The 24,734-nt window shown below is 42.2% G+C and overlaps 2 protein-coding genes across 4 annotated transcripts in view; one reads left to right on the top strand and one right to left on the bottom strand.

Moving 5' to 3' along the window:
• The first annotated feature begins 876 nt into the window (after positions 1–876).
• Positions 877–5,153, top strand: LOC137610536 (galectin-8-like). The gene is made up of 8 exons (XM_068338151.1): positions 877–1,017; positions 1,217–1,305; positions 2,254–2,464; positions 2,552–2,671; positions 2,788–2,814; positions 3,322–3,410; positions 3,493–3,658; positions 3,734–5,153. Exons 1-8 carry the CDS (start codon positions 979–981, stop codon positions 3,881–3,883), a joined length of 891 nt encoding a protein of 296 aa, XP_068194252.1. The 5' UTR covers positions 877–978; the 3' UTR covers positions 3,884–5,153.
• Positions 5,154–5,291: 138 nt separating this feature from the next.
• zdhhc14 (zinc finger DHHC-type palmitoyltransferase 14) overlaps positions 5,292–24,734 on the bottom strand; it is a 43,448-nt gene continuing 24,005 nt past the window's right edge. The window contains exons 4-11 of one of the 3 annotated variants that reach the window (XM_068338150.1): positions 19,511–19,663; positions 16,688–16,825; positions 15,737–15,785; positions 14,214–14,316; positions 13,266–13,375; positions 11,433–11,538; positions 7,124–7,146; positions 6,255–6,438 (exon numbers count right to left, since the gene is read on the bottom strand). In XM_068338150.1, coding sequence (XP_068194251.1) covers positions 6,387–6,438; positions 7,124–7,146; positions 11,433–11,538; positions 13,266–13,375; positions 14,214–14,316; positions 15,737–15,785; positions 16,688–16,825; positions 19,511–19,663 — 734 coding nt within the window. In that variant the 3' untranslated portion in view covers positions 6,255–6,386. Of the gene's footprint in view, positions 6,484–7,123; positions 7,147–11,432; positions 11,539–13,265; positions 13,376–14,213; positions 14,317–15,736; positions 15,786–16,687; positions 16,826–19,510; positions 19,664–24,734 lie in introns of all 3 variants that reach the window. The other 2 variants (XM_068338149.1, XM_068338148.1) reach the window with 2 other exon arrangements.

The raw sequence follows: 24,734 nt of genomic DNA, 5'->3' as shown, positions 1-24,734 counted from the left end.
ACCCCGAGTTTCCCCCACCTCACACCCTTAGTCAGCTGGGATAAGCTCCAGGATAAGCTTTTTGCAGAGTCAACAAAGCAAAAGCTTGATGCTACTGATGCTATTGGTGGACATAATTATAATGGATGTGTAACCAGTCTCCATTGTACAAGTAAAGGCTTCAAGGTACGATTGATCAATGGATCAATGCATGTTTACCTGATGAGCTGTATTTAATTTAATGCCACCCTTAGGCCTTTATCAACCTTTTGAACCTCACACAATAGGAAGACCTTGGGGAATATGGCGGAGGACGAGTACAAGGCAACGAAGGAGAAAGCAGCAGCTCTTGTAATCCAGACATCTGCTGTCAACCTGACAGCTGACAGTTGGACACAGATGATATACTTGTAGGACACCACCGTCACTGTTCTGTGTGGTTTCAAAGTCCCGAAACTGGATAGCGCCCTACCCTGTGAAAGTGAAAGTGTTTTTTCTTCTTTAATGAATTGCGTCTCAATGATTTTAAGTTTTTAAGAACATCCTCCCGCTGGTTTTCTGTGTGGAGTTGGTACCGGAGAGATTCAATATTTAAACCCTGTGAAGATGGAGTCGGGTGTCCCACACTGTGACGTTTATCCACTTCTGACCGACAGAGGGCGACAGAGTCCTCCTCTAACCCACTGGACGGCGACTCCAGACGTGTCACGTGACGAAGGTGACACGGATTGTTCAAAATAAAACCAGGAAATAATTTTTTAAAAACACTATCCTCCGTCGCACCCACTTTAACCGACAAAAACATCTATATCAACACCGATTAAAAAAAAAAAAACTCGGGTTGTTATTCGATTGAACGTCCACGATCACGTGACGCGATTTTGCGCATGCGCGCTGCGCTTGGGCAGAGAAGATGCCCACCGCCGCGTAGCACTGCGGAGCTGCTAGCGCTAAGGCCTCTGGCTCCGCTGCAGGCTGGGGGGACTGCGTCAACCAGCCATGTCTGTGGCTAACGCCAAACACTCCGTCCTGAATCCGGTAAGAAGATCATTATTAGTATCGATCCTGTGATCAGCAGTCATCTATCAGGGATCAATAGAACCTTATGTAGCGTGTAATACAGCGCTATAAACGGCCTGCGTGCTCAGCGTCCGCGTCTTATCGCGCATGAGTCTGTGATGGTTGACTTTAGCTCCGTCCCGTCTGCTGGTCTAACCGCACCTCTCCCCCCACCCAGGCGGTCCCCTACACGGGGCCCATCCCGGGAGGCCTGCACCCCGGGGAGATCATCATCATCCAGGGCACTGTGCCCCCAGAGGCTGACGGGTGAGACGCCACCGGGGGAGCGCATGGATGAGGAGGCGCCTTCACGCACAAGTCTGAGCAGATGCGTTCAGAGATGCGTGAACAGCCCCCAGACGCGCGTTTTTACATCAGCAGGTCCTAAACGTTCCACCACCGCAACATCCCGCGACACCCCCTGAATTCAAAATTTTACACTGACCTACCTGCATAGGTCAAAGTTCAAAGCTAGTGCTCTGATCTACTGTCAATAGATCAACGCAGTAGCTTTGATCTATGGCCTTACTCACACTGGCCTTCTCCCTCGTCAGTTCCTGAGTGTACAAAAGTTGAAATTTGACCTTGAGCTAGTTTTCTCAAGGTCGAGGTCATCATCTCAATTCCATCCCCTTTGCTGCGCGAGTAATGCGTTTTTTGTTTCATCTTTCTATCCGCAACGGTTGCGAAGATATTTGGTGGACTAACGAACGAACACAGAAACGCTGAATATTACAATATATCACCGCTTTGAAGTGGGACGTAACGAGAGTGAGGAAAAACTATTTCCCTACAGGGAAAGTAAAGTATTCTTCTTTTTATCTTTACACCAAAACAAGAAACCAGGAGCTTTTACTGACTTAAATGAGCTGGTTTAATTTGAAACATTTAAACATCCTCTTGAATGAATGTATGTTTTTAGGACTAAAACAAAAATGACCTATTATTAAAACTGGAATTGAACACATTGTGTGGTGTAAAGGCTCATCCACTACATATCTGGTGGCGAGAGTGACGCTCCTTCTCCAGAACACAGAGCCTCGATATTTGACACAAACGTCTGACCTGGAGCCGACTCACCTTTACAGCTCATTCATTCGTGCTTCCTGTCCTCGTCCTGGTCGCTGCTGTTGCCACTGGGACGGGATCCTCATGATGAGAAGGGGATTCACTCATCCTTGGTGTGTGCCCCCTTCCCCTCCCCCTCCTGCACAGGTTTCAGATGGACCTGTCGAGCGGCTGCAGCACGAAGCCGCGCTCTGACGTCGCCCTGCACTTCAGCGCCCGCTTCAAAGGCTCGCCGCGGGTGGTGTGTAACTCCCTGCTGCAGGAGAGCTGGGGCAAAGAGGAGACGCTGCACCAGCTGCCCTACAAACGTGGAGCCCCCTTCGAGACCATCATCCTGGTGCACGACGACGCGTTCAAGGCCAGTTGGCCCCCATCAAGTCTGTGCAGTACGTAAAAACGACAGTATCAACTAACTGAGGTGTACTATACTCGTCGTCCCCCTTAGGTGGCGGTGAACGGAGCTCACTTGCTGGAGTACAAGCACAAAATCCCACTGAACAGGGTCGACACGTTTTCTATATGTGGTGAAGTCAGGGTTTACGCCATTGGCTACATCCCAAACTCAGTGAGTACATCCCCATCCCCTTGTTTTCTTCACTTTGTCCTCATGAGCTGGTGAAACATATTTGCTTTATTGATGTATTTGATCACTTCTGAAGCTGTTTTCTTTTTATCCTTCAGGCAATATATTCAGAATCAGGTGACTTGGTGAGTTTTCTCTTCTGTTTCATCTACAACCAGACCCCCCCCCCCCAGTAAAAGCCTTTCCGTCAAAATGTGCTCAGCATCTTGTGATGTTGTTAAAAGTAGATCACATTTCCTAAATGACTCCTTTGTTGGTGTGCTGCAGACTCAGACCTTTAAAAGACAGCCAATAGCTTCAGCTCTGCTCCCCCATAAAATCATGATTGTGGGAATAATTTGCCGTTATCTGTGCTTTTTGCTTTTTGTAGTGTTTGACGTCTTTGTCCAAGTTAAAAAAAATAAAAAATTGATTTTTCATGGTATATTTTGGGAGTGGTGCAGAATTCTAAAAAACAGCACTTCACAAATTAAATGCATAGATCCCAGAAGTTAACTTTATGACTGTTATTATCACTAGTTGGAAGGACAGCTAAAACTATTGACGCCCCCCAAAAAGATTAAAGAGCTATTTGGATTAACCAATGGACATAAATGGTATAAAATGTTGAAGGAGCTCTATTCTCATTCCAGAGGCTGCCTTACAAAGGCAGTATACTCAAAGGACTATCTCCAGGCCAACACATCACAATCAAAGGGCAGGTCAGCATGTATCCTCACAGGTAACTTCACAACTTGTGACACTGATGTGACAAATAAAAGCAATCTGCTCTAAAAGTCATTTTAAACTCCCGTTTCCTCCAGTTTTACAGTAAACCTCCGCAACAGCAGGACGGAGAACATCGCTCTGCATCTGAACCCCCGCATGAAGTCCGGTGTGTTCATCAGGAACTCGTACCTGAGTGAGTCCTGGGGTCAGGAGGAGCAGGAGCTGCCCTTCTTCCCCTTCTCATCAGGGGGGTACTTTGAGGTAGGAGCCGCCTAAAGCATGCTTTTATTCTGAAGCTGGATTAAATGCTGACCAGTGTGTGTTTTCTTTTACCAGATCCTGATCCTCTGTCAGCCCCATCAGTTCAAGCTGGCGGTGAACGGCTCACACTTGTTTGAGTTCAGACATCGGGTGCAGGACCTGACCAGCATTGACCAGCTGGAGATCATGGGTGACCTGGAGCTGGCTGATGTTAAACTGTGGTGACTCTAAGCCAGCGACACAATGCTCTGGTTATTGATGCTACATTAGCTTAGCCACAATGGAAGCTAGAAGGTGCAAACCCTGCACCAACCTGGGGTCTGGGTAACTTTGTGCCCGCCGTCCATGACTGATTTAAGCTAGTCTAGCATTGTGGTGACAGCGGACCTCGTGGAGCATCGATGGACTGACGCTTGAGCTTTAACTGTTGGGTCGTCAGCCTGTGAGCCATCATGACTTTAAAGCTACAAGTTCAGTTCACCCCGGTTCACTTCTGATACTGTCACTAGTGCATCTCTGCTGCTAGTGCACAGTGTTAAGTAGAGCAGGACATAACGTATGTATAAATGTTCATAAGCAGTCAAGTACTGCCTTTGTTTTAACAAAAAGTGTACACCTCCATTCCTCTGTAGCAAAGCTCAGAAGATTAATTTATCGTTCAGCTAAATTTACAATGCTAGGAAGCATTTGTCATTATTTAACCATTAGAAGTGATTGAACTCCTGGAAATGTGAACATTTCTACTTGATGTATAGTAATTTTTCCAAACAAAATCTCAAAGAGAACCTGGCGAGTCAGGGCACGGCCACTTTTGTGTGTTCTGGGGGGTAAATAGCAGGATTTGTCAATATATTTTGAATATGAGCCCATTTAAAAAGGGAAAATAAATAAAGCACATTAGAGTACAGGGTCACGTCAATTCAGAACCATTACAACAACCTAAAAAATGCTTTTTGCACTGTTTATGGAAGCTCTAGTAGAATCTGCGTCACTTCTGTCAGTGATCAACTCTGAATCACAATTTTTTTCCCAATATCCGTTTGATTTGCTTGTCTTATTTGTAAAATATGTATGAGAATCTTCTGTATGCGTCATGAAAAATTTAATAAAAAATGTTACCATCATTTTGCTTGACATTTCTTTCATTTGTGTTATTGACCATGACATTGAGGCAACAAGCTGGAAACAAAAACATGTTTTCAGCTGAAAGATAATTAAGGTGCTGGAAAACAGCATTTACTGAACATCCATGATAAAATCATTAGTTAAATAGATTGGTGATCATCTGATGAACATAAAGGGAAGAATTTCCTGTACCGTGGTCCTTTCAAATCTACAGCAGTACACCTGCTCAACCACATGGTGGCAGAGGAGAGCTAAACGTTGCATCCCTGGATTAAAACATCCAAAATAACAGCATCCAATTAAAAAACAGATTTCTTTCAATGTTTTTGGGTGAGGAAAATGTAATTCTCTGTTCAGGTCAACCACGAATCGCGTGAAAAGAACAGTCTTGTTTTTGTCAGTAGTCCTCATAAAAAACCTAGATTTCTAACTGAACACATCCGCCACAGGATGCCCCCCTCAGGAGACCCCGACACATCCCTTCTAGCATTAATTCAATCACATCAGATAAAAAGATGGTGTTTTATTAATGTCCACAGGAAATATAATTTGTAAGATCTGTAATAATTATGATATAGTACAACAACCTCTTATTTTTTAACATAGAAAAAGCAGGATGATATGCAACATCATGACATCAACTGCTGCACTGTTGAGAATGTCCAAGAAAAAAAAGGCAAGAGACTCCGGCCATTCAGCAACAGGCGAAAAGGCTGGTTTGTTTCAGAAAATAAAAATCAGACCTGTGATCCATTCAGTATCTTGAACAAAAATGTCATGTTTTCTCAAAAATGTGTTCTTCTCTTCCACGTGTAGCTTGACTCACAGACACACGGCTCTTTAAAAAAAAAAGAAAGTGTCCACAGTGTCCAGGAGCAAACGGACTGTCCGTTTTAAACGCTTTGACATGAAAAAAAAAAGTTTAAAAAAAAGAAGTGAGAAGATCATGTCTGAGCTGTCGTACAAGCCATCACACCAGAAAACACCTCTCCCAGTTCAGGCTCGGAGGTTTGGCAAGACATCGGCCGCCAGGGACAACTGGATTCATGTCAGTTCATTCAGAGTCCATTCATTTCATAGCAGCTGAATTCAGCCTTTTTCAGTTCTCCAGCCCCGCTGACGAGAAGAAAAGGAAGAAAGTTGACTGAGAGCCGGTACAAAAGTGGCACAGGAGTGTTTCATGTGTTGGACGCGTGTTTGGAGGAGGGGGGAAGGAGGAGGCGCCATCGTCAGACGGAGCTGAGCTTGACCAGTCCTCTGACGGAGTCCTCGTGAAGCGAATCCTGGCTCGCTGGGTTGTAAAAACCAGCCTGAACAGTGTGGCTGTGACCCATGGGGGTGCCACAGGGAAGCATGCCTGGTGGCGAAGGCACTTCCTCTGGAGTGAGGAAGTGGTGGTGGGCCAGAGACTCCTGGAGGGGATGGCTGTGGTTGTGAGCGTGGCCATGTCCGTGAATCGGCAGCATGTCGGTGGCCTCGTGGCAGCTGAGGCTGGGCGTGGACGTCGGAGGGGTGGGCTGGCCCAGAGGGAGAGAGGTGCACGGGCCACCCAGGGAGAGCGAGGTGCGGCCCGGGAGAGAGCCTCCGTTTTCGGGGGAGGCGGTCAGGATGATCGGCTCGCTGCTTTGCTGCTGGAGGAGAGGGGTGGCGGCGGCCTGCAAAACGAATTTGGTGCTCTGAATGCACTGGTCTTGGTCACACTGAGAGGAAGGAGCAAAGAAGCAGGGGAGAGGGAGGAACAATTTGGAAGGGAGACGGCAAAGGTGAGGAGGTGGATAAGGTGTGGGGGTGAAGAACGGAAATTGAAAACAAATAAGAGCAAGGTAGTGATGAAAATTAAATGGAGGGAGAGAGAAGAGAGGAACATGATAGGACGGGATAGATGATTGGACAAGGGAGAGACACAGAGAACCAGATATTAGTACCCATGTTAGAATGCAGAGCCACAAACAGCCCCCACCAGCTTGTGCTTCTGCCCCAGTGAAAACAGAGCTGAGGGGAGGACAGAGCTGAAAACACAATGCTTTAAGTCAGCGCTTCATCGTCTATTGATCTTTATTGCCTGGATTTAGAGCGGAAATCACACGTCGAAAACTGGAGCACAGAAGCCAGGCTGGGAATCGGCCAGTCATCAATAACACACTCTGGGAGATTAGCTCCCACCCCATCAGCCCATTATCAACCCGGGGCAACTGTGTGTTTAGCAGACCAGCGGTGACAGAAGTTAAAAAATACACACAATCAAACAGACGTGCTCTGATCGGTCTTTTACAAACAAAATCACCTCACAATGTGTCTGATCAATGATTGGAAGCATTGAGCTCTGCCTGGACTTCTCACCTTTGTGTTCCAACCTCACTGACCTGAAAAGAGCAGATTTGAGGATGTGGTTCAAACAGAAGCTAAGGTGGAGGTGTTTCTCTAAATTTCAGGCCTGTGTTTCTTACTAACAATCACTACTCTCTCATTCCAATAGAACACACCCAAAAATGATGAGGGAGGTGTGCTGATAGGATAACCTCAGACAACAAGTGGCAAGAAAAGCAGACAGACCAGCTTATAGTTGGCAAAAAAAAAGCACAAAATGTTTCTGTGGAATGTCAGTATTTTAAAAATCAGAATCGTACATTTAGATTTCAGTCTGTAATTTAATCTTTAACCGTTACAGACCTTCATATGGACAGAGACAGGCGCAAACACGATTCTCTTATTTCATTGATAATCTTTTAAGCCATTTTCCAGCCAAATAAAATACAAAATCCCTTTCTCTAATCCCAGTTTCTAATCCAGAGTTTATACGTTTGTTTATTGTATTAAATAACTTTATGTTTGGAGGTGTCTGATAAATCTTCTGAAGAATTCTCGTGAACGTCCAGTCGTTTCCACACCATAATTTAATGTCGATCAATGTCTGATTGGAGTGTGAATCAGTTGTAGTTCAGGGAAAACGAAGCTGTGGATCACACACCAGTGACTGAGTATGTATCAATGAGGAAATAAAGATTGATCAAGCAGCACGGTGTGTGTGTGTGTGCATTGTATGAAAATACCACTCTGCTCACCAAGTAAAAGGAGACACAACAGAAGAGGGGCAGGAAGGAAGGAAAACCAACATGAAACCCTGACTTTGTTGGTTTTCTGTAGGAAGAAATCTGATAACCCTGTAATTCAGATTTCTAAAAAATTTCTTTATCTAACTCATATTTTTGATCTATAAAAATATATATTACTGTATTAGGTTATTGAAAAATGGAAAATATTTGCAGAACCCAAGGATGTCTTTTTATTCCTGACCAGATCTATCCTAATACCAGAACATGTGAAACCGTTTCCTGTCTTCCTGTGTTTTAGTTACCATTTGGGGAAACCGACCCTTGAACCCGAGAATATTAAATATAACCGCTTCACTGCGGTCGCCCTGTCAAAAGCAAATAATGCAGTGAGGTTTTATGTTATGGAGGTGTACTGTGACATCATTTCACACAGTGTTACCATGGCAACAGCACAAGGCTTCTCCATGCCGGGCTGCCGTTTGAAGGAACAAGGCTCTCATTGCCTAAATGCAAATGCCTTTTAACAGCGTTACTCTAAAGGCCACAATTTACAGTTAAGAGGAAAACGGTTCACTTTACTGTCGTCTGTCTTCTGTCACGCTCAGAGATGAAACCGAGAACCCACAAAGACATGATGAAGACGGTCCTCAGCCTGAGTTGACTTCCAGACTAATAATGTTTTGACCTGCTGTGCTGTATGTCTCCCATAATGAGTGTAAAATAAAGCTTTACAGTCAAAATGACAAATAACCTGCAAATCCGGTCAAAACATCTCCAATTAACAACGGAATGCGTTGTCTAGTGTCTGGATTTTGGAACAAACAAGAACATGACGACGATATAAAAATAAACATTCCTCTTCTGATGTGTTACCAGTGTGGAACGTTACTGAGTCCAACAATGTGCGGATAAACTGTTTGCAGCTGGAACAACACGACTCTGGCCACGAATGGCGACAGGAAACAGATGAGTCATTGGTGAATGTGCTGATATCAGGGATGGTCCTTTGGTTGTCAGCCAATCACGTGTCACCCACAAAGTCAGGACGCGAGGAGGGACCGTATCAACGTTTGACATCTCCATGGAATTCCGAAGGGAATTGGACGCGATGACTGCGGTGGAGGGAGGGCGGAGCTAAAGGCTTTGAAGTGGACAGGCCTTGACCGTTGTGTGGGACGCATGAGGCAGGTGCCTTGTTGAAGATGGATGTCCTCTTGTGAACATCAGCTGTGGGTTATTCCCACTTTTATCAGATTGTGTGTTTGAACAGCGGGCTTTTAATTCATTACCGTCTGTATTTAAAAAATAGATTTCAAGGAAACTTGGTAAAGGGAGGAGTAACAGCCTGCATAAGAACTCACTGACTTCTTCTGCCCAAACCTTTGCTCGAAGGTTTTTCAACATTTTCCCTAACAAAACAAAAATATTGAATTTATCTGTCATGTATGCCAAACAGATAAATTTTGGACTGTGTTTTTAACATTTGGAAGGCAAATTATTCAACCCCTTTCTACAAGTTTACTGACAAAATATATTATTATTCGGCTGTTTGCAGCACCAAAATGACACAAGGACACACTAAATAGCTCAATTCAATAGATTTTACAAGATTTTTTCCACATCCAACACATAATGCTAATATGAAGAACTACTGGAGGCTGAAAATGATTCAACCCTGAACAGCATCCATAATGAATGTAGAAATTTGCAAATAAGATGGTGTGAAAACTCTCCAGCCGTTAGACTTACTTTGAGTGTGGAGTCCGAAGTTTCTCAGTTAAACAATAAGTTTCCATCAGGAATAGATGCCTGAATAAGAAGTCACCACCACTGAACCCAAAAGCATAAGAAATGCTGCTTCAGTCATTAAAAACCATCTAAAATAAAGAAGATTTGGGACGCTGTTCTGTGGAGAGATCATTTTTTGGGCCTTCAGATCAGCGTTGCATCTGGAGGAGGAGGAACAACACCCTACCAACAGTGTTTATATCCCATCATTCGTCTTACTGAAGCTTGGACGTCTCTAGATGTCAAAGGACAACAATCACAAGCAGGACTCAAAGTCCACCCATTCCTGGTCCCGGATCATCCTAGAGGGGCCTGACATGAATCCCATGGAGAATGACTAGTGGGATTTGAGGGAGGTGGTTGCAGCATTTAACCCCAGGAATAGTAAAGACGAAGAGGAGACTAAGATTCCCCAGGAACACTGCCAGAAGCTGGTGTCTGGATGTGCATCATGTTTGGTTTAGGGGAAAATGTTGCGGTTATCCACAAACACAAACTGACAAATTGTATATTTAGTCAGTAACTGTGATATGTACAACAGGAGTTGAATAAGTTTTCTGTCCTTTGTTTTTCTAGGACCCGATCCACGACTTAGATTTTCTGTATCTCTGGATCTTAACTACAATATTGACTGGAACCAGGGAATTAAATACTACAGCCCAGGCTGTGATGTCATGTGACACGAAGGACCCTTCCTTACTGTTGACCTACTTCACTGACATGGTATAAACAAAACCAAAATCGAAGGAGGGAAAAAAGAGAAAGAAGGAGCTGTGCTCTTTTAAGACTAACTCAGTTCAATTAGTTTTAATTTAGCGAGATTAGATAAATTCACTGGATTTGATTTCCCAGGTCTGGACAGAGATAAAAGATGCAACACTTGTGATTCTCTGGTATGATGTCAAAGAAAAGGGCAGAAATAGAGTAAAACTGTTGTTTCAAATATTTTTTGGGCTATCTAGGCCAGTCAAACCAATAGTTACTGTTCATCATTAGAATTAGAGACATTCTTACATAAAATAATTTAAACCGTAGCGTCTGTACTGACTTTGGGGATAAAGTCATCTGTTTCGGTTTATGAGAGTTGTTTTCTGTCTCCAGTAAACAAACAAGACATCAACTGGAGCTTCATTTTGTCAGCTTGGCGGCTGTGATAGACTCATTCTTCTCTGTGTTGTTCTGGTCAAGGCCTCGTCCTGTAGGAGTCACAGCATGGCCTCAGAAGGTCCTGACCAAAAACTACTGCGACTGACTAATTGAAATGACACTCGCATTTTTTTCTAACCTCAGAATCTTTTTCATAAAATCAATCTACCTCAGCAACAGTATTTTCAAATTACTTCTCTTATTATTCCACAGTTTCACTAAATATTAAGAAAGAAGGCAAACAAATAAGGAGTAGACACTTTGAGATTTGTTACGTGGAAAACCAATTATGTTCATTCTATGACGGGAAAAGGCCAAATATTGACTGACTTTTTATTAAAAGTCCCATATTGTGCTTTTTTAAATTCATGCCATTCAGCTGCCAGATGTCCAACTACACTGTATCTACTGATGCAGGAAGCGTTTGTTTTCCCTCTCTCACCTTCAGTGCACGACAAAAAACCTCAGAGAAGCGAAGACAAGCTCGGCTATCGACCCAGTTCAGACCCTACATGTTCACACCCTACGTGTCCCTACAGCATGACATCAGACCGTGTGCGTTCCAATTATTATCCTCGTCCCTTAAACACAACTCAGACTGTGTTTGCATGTCTGTGTAGTTATCCATTTTACAGCAGTGTAAGCTGAGGTTAGTGTCTTACCATGTGGCTTTGCTGCGACTGGGTGGCACCGTACATAGTGATGCCATTGGTCGGTGGTGCCAGCTGCGGCGTGTCTGATTGGACGAAGCCCCGTCTGTCAATGAGGCTTCAGAAAGAAACAGGGAGAAAGAAGTTTGTGGCGATTATTCACAAGTGCTACCGTTGCTCACCAACAGATTAAATACGGTAAGAGGGTCGTAAAAATGGATTATTTTCAGCATGAACCTTCTAACACAAATGAAACTGGACAGACATCGACTCCCACACAATACATGGATACCGAGTCTTCAGTCAGGTCGAGTTAATGTTTTTAAGGACAATGATTTAGAGCAACAGTGGGATCACACAGACACTACTTTGTTCAGTCTTCACATCTACCTTTACACACACATATAAAATGAGATCTAGGCAATAAGTCATTGAGGTCCTGCAGTAGATGACTGGAGTGAATGATTGTTCCTGTCCCATTATTAACACCACAGTCTGGTTCTCTGGTGAGAGGACAGCCTGCTGAACTCGTGCATATCCTCATGTGGTCATGGGCCAGACGCACGTGCTCATGGCTACTTATCACCCAGATAAAGGTTGACGTGTCACAGAGCAGTGTCATGCACACGCACACGCACACGCACACGCACACACACACACACACAGATGAGGTGTTATGCAGCAGAAACAGGGTAATCATTTAACAGTGTTGACAGTGTCTTTCTGTGGGATCGAGCTGGATTCAGGTGGATGCAACCTGCTCGAGTTGCACAGACAGACTCCGGGAACCTGCGGCAGCGGTGTGTGTGCGTTGAGGGTAATGAATACCACGATGTCTGCAAATGCAGTCAGGAGGAAACAAGTATAAAAACATGTAGGCTGATGCGTTACAAAATGTGAGTCAAGGTCTCAGCAGGGAATGAAACGCAAGAGGCTTTTGTCTGAGTGTGAGCAGCAGCGCTGAGGCTGAGGTGAAACATTCTTTTCCTTCTAGTGGACTCAACTGTACAATACCACAAACACACACATGTGCAGATGGCCTGGCCTCCACCTGTGCACTGAGGCTTCTCCTTTGCTACAGATATCATTATTGGTGACTGATGGTTGGGGCAGAGCGCAGTACAGCCAGACACACCAGCAGAATGTTTGGAATTCTTATACCTTTAGTGAACGTACATACCCCTCTAGATGGACTCAGTGTGTGCAGTTTAACAGTATTGAAGGTGTTGAAAGTGATGCAGGTTCCAAAAGTTAAGAGTTATGTGTGGCGTAAATTACAGTGTCGAGTGTCCTTTCTTTAAAGTGGGGATATTGTTCAATAAGAAAAGAGACCGTTGGCACATCAGTCCTGTGGATAAACAAGAAGATTTTTGTCACAATGACAGAAAGGAAGGAAGTACAGTGTCACAGGGATCAGTAACTGTAGCTGTTGCTACTAAATGCAGAAGTGAAAGAAGGTGGGAGAGAAACCGTCATGTGTACTGACATTTAAGAGTCACATGAACATGATATATACTGTATATGTGTGTGTGTGTGTGTTGGATACTCGCGTCTGAATATAAACATACTCAGAAGTGAAAAGGTTGCAGGCTCCTTTCAAAGCACATCCTCACATCAACAGGAGTCTTGACTAACAGTTCTACTTCCTATTTTTAGATTTTATATTTGTAAATTTCCCAAGGAAGGAACTGTAAATTACAGTGAAGGGGTAATGGTGCGAACTTTTACCGTGACAAGTGAAAACATGCTGAATGGGCTTTCAAAGAGCAGGAAAAGATCTTGATGAACATCTGGGGGTGTGTAAACCACACCATAAAAACTCTCACACGTCCACACATGTCGTACCTCGGTGGCAGGGGTCCGCACAGGGCTGCACAGCAGTTGGTGATTATGTTTCCATGGCTGTAGGGGTTATAGTTGTCTTTCCCTCTTTTAGAAGACCAGGACCCTTTGATCTGGAGTTCCAAACAGATCAATGTGTCATGTCTCACTGGAATCAATTCTCAATCAGCATCGCATCTACGACTTTGGTCGTCTTTAGCATCACGTTCAGACCAAATGAGCAAACAAGACACGGTCATACTGTAAATCAGCCTCGCCAGTCTGACTGGGGTGAAAAAGAGATCATTCAAAGTTCAAATAAAGATAACCATAAAAACAAGTAATGCATACACACAGAATATTTACTTATTTTTCCTGCATTATATATAAATAAGCAAAATCACTTTTTTGCTTCTTAAACAGGAGTCATTTGAAGGTGACAAATTGCCCCCAAAATTACAAACAAGTCAACTTCCATTCCAACTGGGAGCCTAGAAGAGCACAGCGTACAGTGTTCTGGGTATGTATAAAGGAGAATGAGAACAACCGGGAAATCATCGTTTAACACCAAAGATTTGCTTGAAATTTGGTTAGGGTAGTGCGTAAAATAATCTAAATATGAACAAAAATAATTATTAAATAATTAACAAATAATTTTTGCCCCATCATTTTGATGTTTGGGGTATGTTTTGGCTTTAAAGCTCTGTCCCTTCAAACAACCACCAAACAAACAAAAGACACTTTTGATCCACACTAAAAGCCAACTGTCATAAACTCTGGAACAAATATGTCAGAAAATAAAATGAAGCGTGTGGAACAGATTCAGGAAGTGTACAAACCTAGAAGTGACACCTCATCCTTTACTGTATGTGTGTGTGTGTGTGTGTGTGTGTGTGTGTGTGTGTGTGTGTGTGTGTGTGTGAGGTGAGCTTCTGTAGCATACTGAGGTCCACTGTGTGTGTTCATACTCACATCTTCATTGGTGGTCTGGTTGGAGCTGATTAAGTATGTATGGAAGCCTGAAAGGCCCACTATGGACCAGACGGAGAAGAAGCACACCACCACCTCCAGCACAGTGACACAATTCAGTCAAGGAACACACGCCAACCACAGCTTCATTTTTGCATTTTAAACACTGACAAAGACGTTCACTTAGTGGAATCAGTATGGACAGAGTGTGAACAGCTAGCATATTGACCTACAGCCTCGGGGCTGTCCTGCTCTTGCCAATAGTTCCTAGTAACCAGTTCATTTGGCCGGGGCTGCTGAATGCTGCTCATTTTCTCTGCTCCAAAAAGAGCACAAAAACACAGACAGTGTCCAAGATAATCCGTCTGTCTCTGTGACTGAACAATGACGAGACATTACATCTCAAGATGCAATCTGGAGTGAGAAAATATACAGGAACTGAAAGTGTGACATGCTTTTGTCTCTTTAACTCAAGTTTAAAAAAAAAAAAGTTTGCAGGTCAACTTTCTTTGCAGGTCAACATGAGTCAGTCTGTCTCTCTTCCCTTCTGCCTCCCTTAAACTCCCCTTCTTCTTCTCTGCGCGCAAGCCTTTCCTCTTTGGCAAGGATGAAACATGTCATCATTCACCTCGTACAAAACACTGCTTGGACGCGATCGACTGCCTTCCCCTTTATGAATGTCCTGCAGGACACAAGCTGTTATCAGCTTGAGCTGGTATACCGTCCTCTGCCAGAGAGGGAGTTCCATCGCTCAGTCCAGAAAGACTGACGCTGTCACAGCACTGTGCTCGCGACTTGATTTGTTGCTCAGAAAAAAGAATTGTTTATAATTTTTTCACAGACTCGTTTGTTTATATTATTTATGTGGGGGGAAAAAAAAAAAAATCAAAAATCCGGTCAAAGATAGACGTATTTATCATTAGCAGTCATTGATAGTCAAACAGTATTGATAAAGAGCTGAATTAAACACAACTATTAATCGCTATGTTAAGGAGATGACAATAGTACTAACTATAGTTGACTGCTGACTCCTGTTACAGTCGTGGCTAACAGCTAAAAGCTAGTGAGAGACCAGTCTTCACTGCAATGTCAAAGTAAAATGTTTGACTTGCTTCGTTTTACCACAATCCACACAATGGTCACTGATGTTGAGACCATTAACTGTCTTTAGAACTCAGGTAGACACGCTTGTCCCAGGTTTGGTTCACATAGCATCTCTATAGTGGAGAGTGTGTTGAAATCAAAGACCGACTGAACCAAGTGACAGGAACAGAGTGTGTTACTTTGACTGAACCGGACTAAACAGACATACAACACCCACCAAAGTGCTATAACAGGAAGGCATGATAAATGGAAAAGACTTGAAAAGGCATGTCATGCCAATGAACTCCACTTGGAGAGTGCTGGGTGAGTTAGTCCATATCAACTGTGTGATTAGAAAAAGGAGGGCAGGGAAACATGAAGAGAAACAGATGAACAGATGGGACTACGCTAACAGACACATGCAATATTGAGTGGAAGGATATCTAGCAGGACTCTCTTTCAGCGCGTTGAGGAACCCAATTCCATGAGAGCCTAAGAACAGAGAAAGAAAAAAGTCTACATTAGACCACTGTACAGAACATCAAGCGTATCAGATACTGGCTTCAACAAACTCTTGAGCCATTGCTTTCTGCAGACGTCCAAGATTGCATTCAGATATAATTCAGATATGTAGGTTTGTTCAGCCACGTGGGATGATTCAGGTGGGAGTGTTCAGTCAGCGACTTTCAGCTCCCAGCTTCGAAGCAACAACTCTTCCAAAGAGGCTTTCACATCCGACACAAAGTTCTCCTCCTGTCCTGATGGTGCAGCACAACATCGTTGGTGGCACAAACTCATTCTGGCCACTACAATGTGAGGATGAGTTCCATCTGTTTTCTGCTCACAGCCATTAAATCTTTTTTTTTTTTTACCCACATGGTCTGCACTTCTGTGGCCTGAATGCATTACTCACACTTACAATGTGGTTTTGATGAATGAGACTTAAAAAGCTCAACAGGTTTAACCGTGAGGGGCAGAGTGTGCCCATGGTATCTGGAACTTTAATGAACTTCCAAGAAGACCAAAAATAAGTTTTTGGTAGCTCTGTGTGACATCTTCCTGACTCTACTACTGTTCTATTACTAGATCACGAGTGTTCATTCTGAAATGTTGTTTACAGAATGAACTAAGCCGATTACATGTAACACTAACAATTAAAAATTACCAAGTATTTGGCCCACATTTTTTTCCTAGTATGGCACTAATTCACTCACTACATTCACACTGATAAGGAGATCACGTCTTCTGCCTGCGCCCAGCTGGAAAGATGGGAACAATCCAGAGAGCTGAATCTTTTCACAACACCCACCAACAACCTGTTGGTTTGACACACACTCAGAACACAGGTAGGAGGACTGTGTGTGTCTACACCATTTCTGAGCTCAGCTACTTACTTAAAATGATGTGAGTGATGACGAAGGCAAAAATGAAGATGGTGAGGAAGGAGAGCGAGAGGATAAACATGTAGAAGAAACGGTAGTTCCTCCTTCCCACGCAGTTCCCAACCCAAGGACAGTGGTGGTCAAAACGCTCTGCATAGATAGAGGGACAGACACACGGAGAGTCACTGGATGCACATCTAGTCTTCATATATTTCTATTGTAAATCTGTGCCATGTTGTATGCGCTTTTAAAAAAACACATAATAAATATCATCATAAATAATCCAGTTTATGGATTCTGCACATATGGATTAGAAATCAGAGACTTAAGGCAGGATAAGTGAAAATGGCAAAACATAAAGAACATTTGATGCTCTGGCCAGGAGACATTCCAGAATTTGACAGAAGTGTAAACTGGCTATTTATACAGGCTTGCAAATAAAAATGATAGGCTGGTCAACAAGAATGTGAGGATGAAAAAGCTCTCAGTGTGTTTGCTTGAGAGGCTGAAAGAAACCTTTTTATTCAAAAACATCTGAGGACATTAGAGGAATTTCATGTGAAGACAACAGACATGTTGAGACACGGAGATATTAAAGCCAAAGGCTTCTCAAATACATTAATGTAATGCTCGTCTGCTAACTTGGTACACACAGTGTGTACAGCTGAACAAAGTGAAGAGTGTGGAATTAAGAAATTATCTAAGCAATGTCTTTGAAACAACATGTACATCTGTGTGCAGTTTGCAGTATAAATAGTTAGAACGTGAAAGGTTGTCAGCTGGTGGGATTTTAAACAAGAAAATACTTTTATTTGTGAACCACTTTTGCCGCTCTTGCGGACCGGGGATTTTTAGTGACCTCTACAGTTTTTATACCTTAAGGGCAGACCCCCAGCTTGGCACAGTATTAGTTACTTAACAATTAATCAGATCCATTATTTGTTCACTGAGGAGAAATGCCTTGCTTTTGTTCTAAGAAGAAGTGTTTGGGAAATGCAAATTAGTCTGACAGGAAGAATGTCTGATTAGCACAGCATGAAACATTCGTCCTTAATGTCCCGTGAATAATAAAGCGGGAAGTTGGACTATTTGATTGTAATTTGTGCACGCTCATATTGTCCTGTTCTAAATGTTACACTGAACAGGTGTTTAGTGTGGATGTGAGGAGGTAAAAGAAAGACGACAGAGTGGGAATGTGTGTCATAATGTGCTCAAGCTCTTCTATTAGCCGTCTTGACAGAAGAAGACCATATCGGTAAGGGGGGGGGGGCTTCATCCATTCTGGCTGCTCAAGTATTTGAGAGTCTGTTAGCCCCGTGGCCCTCAAAGCACAAGAGGAACAGAAACAGAGATGTCAAGAGGAGGCAGCAGAGAACTTTCTACTGCCAATGCATTCCCCATTTACATTGGGAGAAAGTTGAAAATCCATTTTGTCACAACTACAAAATTAAAACGTATGCAGAGGATAGAACAGAAACAGACAGGATCTCCCGGCTCCCTGCTGTTCACAAAAGCAGAGGAACTTAACAGTCTTTCCTCCTGCGTGTGACCTTGTTCCCTGTACCATACTTTATCTCTGAGGCTTCAGGTTGAACCCTGGACTGACTGGATATGGAGCCGTGTTGTATGGAAACCTGCAGCTTTGAACGCAGAGGGGAAAGACCAGTTACAACATCACAGGACTTAATCAGTCTCACCCGCCTGCAGTATGGATAATCAATACAATCTGGCTGTTCTTCATTCTTCACATTTCTCTGTGGCTCACAACTATGATCAAAACAAGTTTTAAACCTCGCTCATGCGTCTCTGAGTCCCTGTTCGAGCTGGAATAACGTTTTACTAGTTTAAATCACGCTCATTTATGTATTATCATGGTTTTTCAGGCAGGATATCTGCATTACTATATGTCAAAATCTAATCAAACAGCCCGAACAATTTAATTACAAGAAGAAATAAAAATGCACACAGGATCCACCTTTTTGTATCAGCATGCAAAGTGTGCTTTTGAAAACGACTGCCCTCCAGTCTGTCTGTTCATCTGCCAGTCTGTTTCCCTTCCTGCCAGCATGCATTTGATTACTGACGCCTCATCGTTTTCCTGTTTACTATTTCTTCATCTTTAGTGTCCCGAGGTTTCAGTCAGCTCCTCTTCAGACGAGGAAACAGGAATTCAAAGGAGTCGTCATCTCTGATGAATGAGCAGCCCAAGACCAAGAGAAAGACACAGGATCCACTAATCTCTCCATCTCTGTCCCTAAACAATTTCCTCATTATGCTCTGCTTTGTCTCCAGGGATGGAAAAAAGTGGTTTTCAAGAGCAGCGAAACTCATTCATTATGCTTCAGTTTTATTCCTCCCTCCTTCTTCCCTCCTGTGAGTGGGAATGACAACTCTTTGACGCACAGGGAGCGGTTCTATCTCCGCAAATCGGCATTGAATTCTAAACATTTAGTCTGGCTTATCTTCCAAAAACAGATGCTCAGTGTGACTTTTCTGACTCATCTGCAACATGTGTCCTAACACGTGTGGATGTTTACAGTGGGTATGGAGACGTTCATATGTCTACATTTAAATCAACTCCAAAGTTTGTTCTAAAAAGAGATAAGAATATATTAAAAAGATTTTTTAAGCATACTGCATTTAAACAAAAAAATCACCTGTTCATGTGATCCATTAAAATACATTTTTGAACAAATACGAAATGGTTTAAGATTAAGACAGAAGAGTCTTGAACATTTGTGTTTATTAAATTAATGGATTAATGGAGTGAAAATCAGACAGCAGACATCAGCCAAACACACAATGTCACACCAAGGGAATTACATTTTCACTCACCCACACAGTTGTCACAGAGGCTGCAGTGGGAGGCACGTGGCGGTCTGAAGATCTTACAAGTGAAGCAATACTTCAGCTTGACAGTCTGGCCGTTAATGACCACCTCCTTGGTCCTGGGGGGAGGCCTATAGCCCGTGCTGCCGTTAGCCACATCTGGGTAAAAGCAGAGAGAGAAAAATAACAGGTAAGAATCACAAAGGAAACCAACTTCATTCTTTTCTCAGGCATACATCAAGCCTTAATGGACTTCAACACAGAGGACTTTCGTGTGTGGGTGTGTGTTTATGTGGCAAACTTGATGAATAAAAACAGTTTAAAACATGAATATCATACCATACTGCATAATGTAGGAAAACAAAGTAAATTATCCTAAATGATAAAAACCTCTTACTGCATAATGTCTAGTAAAGCACTTCAGATGTGTGAGAGCAGCAGGCTATATGAAGGCTGCAGGTTACTAATGGATGGCAAATTTACATCTGTAAAGCAGCCTCATTAGAATAAATATCAAACACAATTCAAATTCAAGACAAAGACAAAACCAAAAAACCCAACAACAATGAAGAATTTCACACAAACGACTGATTCTTTCAAATAAATGTTATTTTTTAGTAAAAAAGTGTTCACGTGGCCGAGTAACAGGCTTTACTAAGGTGAAGCTGTCCTATCTTCAGCTCTGATGTGAAGATCATATCAACATAATATGGTGAACAAGGCTTTGAACAAGGACGCTTTTGCGATGTACACTTTGTTACACGGTGATCATGATTAAGACACGTTCAAGTAACATCAGCATCAGTTAGGAACGCTTACTGTCATTTTTTCCCAAACTGTAATAAAGAGGACGATGATAGCAGCTCTGGATGGCCTCTGGTTGAGTAAGGCAGCACTGGTGACGGGCTAGTAGTGGTGACGGTAAGGACCGGAATGATGATAGTGATTTTCAAGCCATAAAAGGAAGAGCCTTGAATCCATTATTGCTCAGTTCAATTTGAGATTTTGTGTGTAGGAAGACCATTTGGGTATTATTTACACACAATCCAGCAGTGTGGTGTGGGTATAAGTTATAGGGGGGCTTGTAAAGGGAATGAGAGGCTTGTGTGGGTGTTTGACATTTTTAAAAGGAGAGCAAAGGAAACGGGCGTGTTCCAGTGAATCCATCTCTATTGTGATCAATGCCTACGGATTGCTCTCCTCTCTCCTTCGATCTTCCTCTACCCACTACAAGGAAGACGAGGTTGATTATTATGGGTAATTCTAGGACACAGACGTCAAGACAGATGCATATGAACAAATTGAGAACTTTTCTTCTATACTTACAAATTAAACATGTAGATTTTGTAAGGCTGTTAAAAGGTTAGGAAGAGACTTTTTGGGATCTTTAAGTATACCTCTACATCTGAACACCATACTGACAGCTGACTGATCTCACCTCAGCCCACATCTCCAACCCCATCAACATTCCCTCCACATGTCCACAGATGTCTGAAGTAGTGAGGGACTGTCAGAGCAGCTTTTCTGCTGAATAAAGCCATTTGTACGCTGCTATCCTAGACACGAAAATGTACAGCGTCAGCGTCCACTGGGAAATCCCTCAGAGAATAAGACCCAGCCCAAGAGCTTCAAACCATAAAATAACATACATATATGCAAGAGGACTCACATGCAAACACACCAAAAACTTAAGAACATGGAACTACAACTGAGATGGAAACATGACCAATTATACAAGGTTGTTGGCTGACCAACAGAAACAATGTCTGCAGCCTCCCTCCTCCCTTAATCCTGTAAGGCTGCTGTGTCGCACAGTAATCCCAAAGTCTTGCACAATGACAAATATAATTCTTGCACAATGACAAATTATTGTAAGTAAAAAGGTATGACAACTGCACTGATCACTTCTAATTCTAAGGAAATAAAAAGGAAATAATTATAAATTACAACAGATAAGATTTAATTTGAAGATAACTCCTCTTTAATAATACATATGCTATTAACCTCCCTCTGGTTTTAAAAAGTGATTTTTTTAAAGTAATGAACAAGAGAATAATTTACAAAAATACCCTTTAATTACAAAAACTGCAACATTGACTAAAAACAATGAGAAAGTATTCAGCCCATTGTCTCGTTTAACTGAATCATAAATTCAAATGAGGATTTTTTTTTGTTGGGCAACTTAATTTTTTTGAATAGATCAGCAATAAATAAGTATTATTAAATATGCCAAATAATGGAAGTTAGTTATATTGTCTGTGCATTGCCCTGCAGTTTTTATTTTGAACAGGTATGAGATAAGGTGGTAAAGTAATATTATGTACAACAATTCTGCTGCCAATGTACAACAACATGGAAAAGTTTGTGTTAACTAATTTACTACTTGTGCATATTTTTCACCCTGCTAAGTAAGGATGAGTTGGAACAGTTGGAGGCATCTAGCTCTGGATCTTCATTGACATCTTCAGTGACATCACCTGGTCCAAAACAGGTCAAGAACAACGACACCTGCCTGGACATGTTGGTACGTTCCATTTAAGGACATGTGCCCATGCTTTATGGGTGGTTGATGCTAAAAGCCTGTTAATGTTGGTTGTTGATGAGCATCATGACCCTCACCACCACTGGTGTTTTGTTATACTCGTTTGTTGAACTGCTGTTTGTTTGACTGTTAGCAAATTGTGCAAAATCTAATTTCAGTCAATTTTGTTAAGAAGTGATTCAGAGGCTCCACTCAATGTTGGTGCAGATCTGGATATAAGGGCGAATCCAGGAATTCTAAAAATAACTAGGATTATTATGACTGTGATGTGAAAGCAATCGTATGTTTGAGGTCTTGATATCTCTGAGTATATAATGTTGAGTGGATCCAGATAATAATCTAGAGCTGTTGGATCAAAAACATTTGTGTTACATAAATCATTCCACCATAATAAAATATTTCAAAGAGGGAGTCCCTCTTTGAAATATTTTATTATGGTGCTTTGATAGATGTGTAGGCATGTTCGGCCTTGGAGGAGTTATGTGCTGAACACTTCATCTCACTACCATTTTGTAGTCATTTCTGTTGAGTCTAGAGTATGCCCAACTCAGGGTTAAATTTGTAAAGCATATCAGATGATAGCAAATCCTGAGATAATTCTGATCAAATACATGACTACTTTCAGATCAAAGCCTTTTATTCTTTGCACATTTGCTTATTCCTTGAAATAAAAATGCTCCACATCTCTGCCCTGTAGCTCATGACGAAGCAAGTTCTCTCCTTCAAAGTTTGTCACTACTGAACTGACAAAGGCCTTGGCCAAGACCCTGATAGAGATCAGTTCAATAATTTGGAAACATAAATATGATACCAGCCTGTATCAAGGATGATAAGTGATGGTACGACCAGGTATTGGATGAGGCATCACAGTGCAGAGGAACACAACACAGCTCTTGTTCTACCCTGGACTTCTGGCTGCTTAACAAAGTCCAATGAGGTCCGCAGGGAGGACAAACACAAAAGAGACAGATGGCAAGTATAAAAACTTATTACTGGCAGATAATAAGATGCACTTTATGCACAAGCATTGTTATACTGTTGGCTGGAAGGTTAATCCTGTTCTGTATATTTCCCAAAGTCCAAAATCCTACTTCAGCTCCTGGTCACCAGTGAAACCTTCCAGATTTACAAGACAAAGTTTTTATACACTAATCCCTAGCTTCACTTTGTGTTTTGGTAAAGTTAAAACATCAAGCAGTTCACGGATTGTTATAAAGAAGGCACTCTATTACATCTATTTTCCTATTTTCCATGCTTTATTTTTTCCAGGCCACATTTGTTTACTTGCCGACAAGCAATGTGACGATCTTCTGACCTTATAATTGTAACAGCAATTGCTCGCATCCAAGATCACATTTCTTCTGATGATCTTTCTGTTGTCACCCTTCAAGTAATGCGGAAACCAGTGTTGGGATAAATTTGGGCACAGAATATGCTCAATTTCACCCTGTGCCGGGCTGCGATATGATTCATTTCAAGGCAGTGCATCTTGCTCTATTATAAGGAATATTTGTATGTCCGTTTACATGTAAAGTGTATACCTCTGGATCTGTCCATTGGCTTAAACTCTGCATGTACTAAAATCATGCCAGTTGCTGGGAGCCCAAGACAGTGCGGTGTTGCTGTAGACATTACTTTACCTCCAGCCTCATCCAGCAATACTAACTGCTATTGTTTTAACTTTAAAATGACTGTTGACTTTATTGATATATTTATTTCATTAATACAGTACTGGTTTGTGAGTCTGACAATTGGACGTGTGTTTTCTTTCCCCACAAACCAGAGTACATTTCACCATTGCTGCTAACAGGACAACACGACTACATTTGTCGTATGCAAGTCATGACGACAAGAAAAACGTTCTATTTCTTTGAGTTTTTTCAGATAAAACGTTAACTTCCCCTTTCGCATCATTTTAAACGTTCAATTTGCAATTTAAAAAGCTAGAAAAGAGTTCTCCATAACTGTACTCTAAAATAAAGTACACATTAACCCATAACTGTGCATCTAATCTTTGTTGAAGATCAGCTTCAGTCATGTTACTATCTGTGAACACGCCTGCGTCATCAGATGCAGGAGGAATCCGAGTCATTCGAAGCACAAGACACATGTCTGGAAAGCAATGCTGCACGGTTGGCTGGCACAATAGCAAACACCATGAATGCTTCTAGACTCGTTGACTGTAGGTCACTGTCGCTCCTGGATGCTGGAGGTAACGTCACCATCGTGTTGCCTCATGATTAGAATGCTGTTTTCCCTCTATTTTTGCAAGACGCCATACTTTATTTGAAAGAAGTCCTCTAAGGTTCTTCCCTCGTCATATTATATATATGTATATATATAAACAAACTCAATCATCAAAAGGTTTTCTTTATTTCTGTCTGTTTCCTGTCCATGTTTCTGTAAGCCTGGGATGAGCAAATAATGACTAAGAGGAAAGAATAAGAAATAAAGCCGTTTTTTCGAAGGGAAATTTAATGAGTATAAAACAGTGCTGTGGAACACATATGACTGGAATTACATAAATGGTGTACTGTGGGAGACGCTTAGAGTTGTAGTTGGACTCGTGATGATTTGACTGGATGTTTATCTAACACTGCTGCTAAATAAAGAAACCTTAGCTTGACCAAAAAAAAAATCAATGATTCACTTCTGATAAAAGCAACCAACAGTCGAGACAGTGACCTT

This window comes from Antennarius striatus, chromosome 17 (assembly GCF_040054535.1).
Source record: "Antennarius striatus isolate MH-2024 chromosome 17, ASM4005453v1, whole genome shotgun sequence".
Taxonomy (NCBI): Eukaryota; Metazoa; Chordata; class Actinopteri; order Lophiiformes; family Antennariidae; genus Antennarius; species Antennarius striatus.
The sequence above is the reverse complement of the archived record's forward strand: the minus strand, read 5'-3'. Positions and strand labels throughout refer to the sequence as shown.